General features: G+C 34.1%; 1 protein-coding gene across 1 annotated transcript in view; it reads left to right on the top strand.

The window, feature by feature from the left end:
* Nucleotides 1-451: 451 nt before the first annotated feature.
* LOC117112342 (tartrate-resistant acid phosphatase type 5-like) overlaps nt 452-7,878 on the top strand; it is a gene marked incomplete at its 5' end in the record, with an annotated part of 22,953 nt that continues 15,526 nt past the window's right edge. Inside the window, 1 exon segment of the mRNA XM_033255416.1 lies at nt 452-539. Coding sequence (XP_033111307.1) covers nt 452-539 — 88 coding nt within the window.

The following is a 7,878-nucleotide window of genomic DNA, read 5'->3' as shown; positions in this document are numbered from 1 at the left end:
CGGCAGTGCCGATAGAAAACAGCAGCTTTTCTTCGCACTGCGGCAGTTCCGATAGCCTCAGCCTTATACATTGCGTCGCGGCCGAAAGGGACGACATTCCTTGACTGGACGCCTCTCCGTGGTTAGTGTTGTGTTGGATGGTTGGGGCATGGTGAAGTTGGGCCTAGGCCCTAGGGAAAGGTAGCCGATCATTTCGATCACACCTATAATCTATTTATTCTTGTATAAATGTAATACAAAAAGTCTATAGCCAAAGGCTAAAATCATTGCATTTACAAAAATATATAGGCCAAAATTACAAATTATGAAATTGCACAAAAACATTAAAATACTTATTTACAAATCAAGAATGAATATTTACAAATTTCATAAAAAAATTACATAAAAAAAAAAATAAAGTAATAATAATAATAATTCTCATTCTGTAAAACCAACAATATGGTATTTACAGGCGCCGCAGGCCGATGTGGTATTGGTCTCAAGGGAAGGGCAAGACAGGCGATCGACGGACCGGAGTGGATCAGGTATTGAGCAGCCAGGTAATATATGGGATTTGCAGAATCTGGTACCTTTTGGTACGGCAATGTTGTAAGGTGATGAGTGAATTATGTCTTAAGTTTCTGTTGTTACAATTTGATGGGGGAAGCATATGACGATGTCGTTGTGATTGGAGCAATGATTTACCGAATACTAGGATTTCATGTCTAGATTTAAGTGTCATGATGTTGGTGATTTCAAGAGCTTCAGTATAGGACCATTGTTGATTTGAGATGAGTTTTACCTAGAATAATCCTGACTGCTCTTTTCTGGACCCTTTCCAAACCGTCGCACTGCAGCACTGTGAGAGATGAATGCCACACCGGGCAGCTGTACTCAGGGATCTGCCGTTAACAAGTACAGTATAAACTTTAACCATGCCACTGACAGAAGCACCACTTTTTTTCAAGAGGATGAATGAGAATAAACACAGAGAGGCTATTCCAAATTTCACTCACATGATTATCCCAACTTAAGTTATTTGTGACATTAACGCCCAGAAGTTAAAGGCTATCAACATGACAAATTATATTATCAACAATCGATTGAATAACAGTCTATTTCTTATAGAAAACTTATTTTCATATGATGACATTTACTTAATAGTTTAGGAATCATGTACAGTAATTAGTGAGATTAACTATTAAGTGGTCTGCAAAGTGGAATTATTGCCACGTTGGACACATTCACCAATAGTTAGGTCATCAACATATTTCCATCGTCTGCAGCCTCCTAGACAAGCATCATTAATTAAAACTAAGAGGAGGATCCAACCCAATTTTGTTAAAAATTTATTAAAACTGATTAAAAAATGATTAGGGTTATTCCATGAAAATTTAACAAATGCATTACACCATGGGACATCATTTTTTTTCTCCACTTTTTGCACTCTGACATATTTATATTCATGAGAAATGAAAAACTTAAAAATTTCCAAATTCAATACTTGTTTGTTTTTCTGTAGCGGCAGTTTAAACTTAAGCGGCAGGCGTGGCCCAAAATAATGCGCCACAAAATTGAAAATTGATTTTCATATGCTAATATCGTCAGAAAGTACAACCCCTATAACCCTGAAATGTTGTGTTATAGGACCATGTTAGGACATATTTTCAATGCTGATTCCAAATCTACAATCAGAAAAGTTGTACCATGTAACGATTAGAAATAGCAAATGTCTGAAAATGGGACGAAAACTTGTCTGGACCATTGTTGAAGAGGCTGTAACAGGAAGAGTTGAACTTTTTTAAATCTTCATATTTGAGGAATCATAGCCCATCATCATTTCTCTCATAAATACAGTTATAAATTTATCAGAACATATTTTGCTAAAATACAACCATCCAAATGAGCCTTTTTTTAATGGCCCGCCCTCACCCCTCCCCCATCCCCAATATCACAAGAAAAAAATTGTTTGCTATACAGTATGTTGAAGAGTATTCCTAATGATATTATAACAACTTTCAATGTCTACCAAAATAATATTTAGAAATTCATGTTCCTTGAATGTTTTAACCCCGGTTTTAACACATCCTCAATTGACATAAATACACCTTTAGCCATATTCGCATCAAGAATTAAATTTGACCAAGACTAACAGGAAAATTCCATAGTTTTGCAATGTGTTTGGTATTAGAATGTGCTCAGAGATATTGTACTAAAAGTCATACTGTACTATTCATACTGAATTATCTAGCTCGGTAAAAATAGCCTGGTCAATCTTCATGCATCTGGGCACACTTCGCTCAGCAATAAAGCTAGCCGAGATGCTGGTTAGCCAGTGCGAACAAGGATAAAGACCTTTGGCAGGAAATTATCTAATCACAAATGATCAGTAGTGAATTAAAATGTTGTCACAAAATTGTCTATTTATTTCAAATAAACAACACCAAAACCAGACCTAATAGACCAGGCTATAAACTGAGATAGGTGCCACTTGGAGAGGTAGAAATTCTCATATGGTTTTTCTAGACCAGTTTTTTATGGGGAATCAGAATATGTGAGGTAAAAGGGGTGTAACCTGAGAACTTTCGCATGAGGGCGCTTTTTCAAAAATGGCCGCCAAAATCCAATAAACTACATATATATGGGTAAAATAAGCACAGAAGAGGGTGGTTTGACCAACTTTTGAATATGTAATAATAGGAATAAAGTATAATTAGCTAAAGTTATTAATGTGAAGATTCCCGGAGGCAATTGAGGGCGCTTTTTAAAATGGCCGCCAAAATTAAATAACAACTTAACAGCAGCTTCAATACCCTAGATTAATTTGTTTAATTTACAAAACCTGAATGTTATAACTGCTGTTGACTTTTTAAACCCAAAATAACATATTTTAGGGGTGTAAGCTAACTCACTTTTGAAAATGTAAGTAAAAATGCCCCCTTATATTAGCCCTTTTCTGTTTTGAAGAATGGAAAATATCACCAGAATCTTAAAAAAATTCCAGCTTCCTTAAAAATATCCGGTTGTTTTCATTATTTCTGTGTGCTATACAAGGTATTTCAGGCAACTACCATAATTTTCATGTATGAAGAAGGCATAAATTAATTTACTACATATTTGTCCTGTAGTGTTTAACTGTGTAGCCCTATGTTGCACAATAATCTTCAGGTATTACTCCTATCATTACATATTCAAAAGTTGGTCAAACCTACCTCTTTTGTGCTTATTTTACCTATATATCTGTAGTTTATTGGATTTTAGCGGCCATTTTGAAAAAGCGCCCTCACGCGAAAGTTCTCAGGTTACGGCCCTTTTACCTCACATATTCTGATTCCCCATAAAAAACTGGTCTAGAAAAACCATATGAGAATTTCTACCTCTCCAGGTGGCACCTATCTCAATTATAGCCTGGTCTATAAATAGTAACAGGCCTTTGTCTGTGAGAAAATGCCAAATAAGAAACTGATCATTTTCATAATCTAAGTTTTATCTTAGTCTATTTTTGTATTAAGTTTTTTGTGTAATTTTATCAAACTAAAAAAATAATTTATTGACATATTTTAATTAATATTTAACAATACTTCTGATTTGAAATTTTAAAATCTGAGTTTACATCTTGAAAGCATATGTTTTAAGCTTTAATTAGACACCAAAACTGTAAAATATAGAATGAATATGAAAATTTAGGTGCTTTGTCCATTTTGCATGGAATTGCCCTTATTCGACTGGTTCATTTCGTTGAGTACAAATTTTCGTCAAGTAACAATCTATTATTTTCATTTGACTGGTTTGTAAAATAGACTTTGTTGTCAATGAAAATTAACGTAACCAGAATGCGTTAATCAGCGTTAAGTTATGCACATGACCAAAAAAAATATGGCCGATTGGTTAGTTTAGCAACAACATTTACATTAATATAATTTATATTAAATTCCAGAAAATAAAAATTATAATATTTACCCACATTGAAGTCAAAAAATAAATGTAGGCTAACAGAATTCAAAAACTGGATGGAAACATTTTTTTACGAAAAACCCATACTGCCACAATTCGAAGCAGCCTTAAATATGCAGAGTGTTTCGCTGTAACTATACAGCCATTTTGTTTTGTCGAGTATTTACCAGTTTTCTATTGGCTGGTTGTCATCGTTAAGTAGGATTTTACCACTGCGCATGTAGGCGTAATTAATTATGATTAACAAGGTTAAATGCCTTCGATTGTAACTAGATTGACGTAAGTACCAGGTTTATCTAGACTTCTATAAACAAAATCTAACATTTCAATAAGATAATGGGTTGTCGAAGATCCGCACATATTGCCAAATTGTTGGTTATCTATATTACATTTAATATCTTCCATTATCCAATCACTTATAAAAGATTCAAAAACTCCCGCAAAAATTGGTGTGAGAGAAATTGGCCATATATCAAGTCGGTTGATTTCTGCACTTTGGGTATTGGGACAATTGTGGCGGTTTTGCAGCAGCTAGGAAAATTTCTTTGCTGTAAAGCAGTATTCATCATGATACATAACAGTCGGAACAATTCATATGCAAATTTCTTGATAAGGAAACAGGTATGTCAGATGGTGACAACTTTTACCAGGATCCAGCTGCAAAAGTTTCTAAGTAACTTGACCTCTATTTGACCTCTCTTATTTCGGCTGTGCTTTAACCTGTCCACGAAAAACTTGGTCCGAGCAAAATCGGTTTACTGGACAGATTTTGGCCTTAAAAACTACCTGCCAGTTGTAGTGGGCCACTGTATTAGTAGCCTATGCCTAGTCGTCAACATAGTTTATCCTCTAGGCTAGCCAAAATCAGTCCGGTTAATTATTAATTCGCTGTAGGAAGCAGTTTGCTATTTTTCAGACCAGAGGGATCTTAGCACCCCAAGAGAGTGCATCTCATTGGTAACTCTACAGTAGGAATTTCGATCCAGGTGCTGAGATTTTGCCCCAACTCTGGGAAAAATCACTAGTAATTGCGCCAGAGTCAAATTTACTAGAGCGGTGCGGCACTAGATGCACTCATACCATGGACAATAAAACAAGGTTTTTTAAGTATATAAACAGAAAACATCTTAAGCAACGTTAATTGGGCTAGTAATGTCTTGATCTTAATTTTTTTATAAAGAATTTAACAAAACCAGAAAATAAAACTATAAAAAATTTGTAAGATCTTCTCTGACTTAATTTTATATCTCCTCTTCCCCACTTTGTCAACACTGGTTGGTAAGGTGATACTTCTACATATTATTTTATACCGTTTCAGATAAATTTTCATAGTGTAAATTCCATAATTTTATATTATAAATGTTGTTTTATTTATAGAATGTATATTAACAAAATAAGATCTGATGAATATAGTAAATGATGAAAATAAACTAACAATCATTACAAATAAACAGTAAATGAAAGACTGAAAGACAAACAGCACTTTTCAGTGCTGTTTTTTCCACAAGGTTTCGACCACGCAGTCGTCTTCATCAGGTGAATGTACAAATAGGATAAAAGTATGGTCATAGATACTGTAAGAACAAAGAGGGGATGCTCTGCAAGAAAGAGCATCTACCCTCTTTGTTCTTACTGTATCTACTGTATGACCATATTTTTATCCTATTTGTACATTCACCTGACGAAGATAGACCATGTGAAGACCACTGTGTGGTCGAAAGCTTGGGGAAAAATAAATTTGTTTATTCTGAAAAGTGCTGTTTGTTTTTCATTTACTGTTATCATCTAGACTAACATGGCTACCCTACTTACTTCATCATGATTGCAAATATAGGTGGATGCACTCTTGGAGACTCTGGACAATTAAATAACTAGGCTTATCTATTGCATTTAATAAGGTATAGGACAAAGAAATCAATCAAGATTAATGAAAAAATTCAAAATTTAATGGTTCTTGGTTAATATTCCTATTAGTTTCACAATTGATGTATTGTTTAACTCATTTTCCAATCAACAACATTTTGAAGAAAAAAAAAAGAAATTAGATTGATTGGTTACGTCAATGAAAAAACCCATATTAATAATGTGGCTATACCCTGTTGAAATGTGCTTGCTAAGTACTGTATATGACACAAAGATAAAAGAATGTTTCAGTACACTTATTTAGGTATGTCAAGTCGAAAAACACCTAAAACTACCCTGATTGGAGACTAGATTGGCAACCTAGTGGCACTATTCAACGGTATACGGTGCCGCAAAATGCTATATTCTGTTGAGATTGCAAAACATGAGGCATTACAGAAAATTAGTCTTATTTTACACTTATTTCTTGTGTGCTAATGATGAACACAATAGGATGTGCAATTGTGCTCATACCATGGATATAGTATAACATTAGTTACTGATTTATATTTTAAAAAGTAGTTTTAAAACTTTATATACTGTAATAACTGACTGAGTAGATGTCCATTTACAATAAAAACAACGAAATGTTATGCATTGAAATTGCAAATGGCAAGTGAAGTGCTGCGAAGTACAACTGCATATAAATGTCCTTCGAACAAAATTATTTATGCGAGTCAAGTGAAAATAATAAATAATAAAAACATAACAAATAATATAAGACATGACCCATTGTCTTTATTAGAACACTTCTCATTGGGTAACAAAGTCGTAATTTTTCATTTTTGTCAAAAAGTGTCTATACAGTAGTTGGGAATTATGGTTTAGGTTTTGTTTTAATAAAGTTTCAAAAATTTCTATGTATGTGGACAATGTAGTGGATTACCAAAGGTTACAATTTTTATTTAGAATACTGCATGATCTAGGAAGTGTACATTTTTTTTATGGGGCAAGTTTCCAAGGGTGGGTTTTCTAGGGGCGAGTTGACTGCCAAAAAGTGTTGCCAAAGTGCGAGCCAGTGTATTATTTGATCACAAGTGCGAGACATCGCAAGTGTGAGCCAGCGAGCCAGGACACGAGACGTTACTCGAGTTGTGCGAGGTATCGGCTGAGATTTGTAGAGTACAATTAAAAAAACAACTATAGGTCTAATAATGAATTATTGTGATATTAAATAGACAATGTTCTATCAAGGTGCGATGTTGTTTTTCATTGGGACCTTCATCCCTTCAAGGCTAGGCCTATACCATCCTAGCTAGTCTAGGCCTAGAGTAGGATAAGGCTAGCGCGACATGCGGACGTTGGTACGTGTTGGTTAGTCTACAAACGTCGCCTAAAGTAATTGATTTTACCCAGCAGAACGAAAGAAGGAAACTCCGCTTTTCAGTCGTCTTAGGCCCTTGATTTTTGACAAACAATGACCTTTCAGAGGTCAAACTGCTGTCAAGAATATGAATTGCAATAACAACTCCATGAAAATAGGCCTACTAATTAAATATGACTTAGAGACATCATGACAATTGGCAAATGGTATTTACATTTTATATTTTAAAAGAAGGAATACAAATTGTGAAATCAAGATAAAACGAAAAACAATATTTTTACAGTTCTTTGTGAAATTTTTCTAGACTATTTTTTAAACCTTCTAGTGTTTGCTATGTAAAATTGTGTGTATAACGTATGCCCACTTTTATCTATCTTGAATTTTGAATTAATCCTATTACGGCACTATCCCGTGTCACGGTCTTACATATGTGACAGAATAGGCCCCGCACCTTGACCTCTGATGTTCAGTATGCAAAATTTAATACATAATTGTAAAATATAATGAGCCATTATCATTATTATGTAATTTTTTAGTACATTTCTAAAACACTCTGGATCTTTATGCTGTTCTTCTTTCTTCCTGCATCTTTTATTATATGAAAATATTTTTTTCGAAAATAAATACAGTGTTCTACAGTCTACATGCCTTGTCATCATTCTTCATTTAAAATGACTGATATATAATTTGAACACACATGGATTTACAATGATATATAC

Source organism: Anneissia japonica, unplaced genomic scaffold (genome assembly GCF_011630105.1).
Source record: "Anneissia japonica isolate Jap-2015-1 unplaced genomic scaffold, ASM1163010v1 scaffold581_len1011336_cov187, whole genome shotgun sequence".
Taxonomy (NCBI): Eukaryota; Metazoa; Echinodermata; class Crinoidea; order Comatulida; family Comatulidae; genus Anneissia; species Anneissia japonica.
This window is presented reverse-complemented; position numbering and strand designations above follow the sequence as displayed.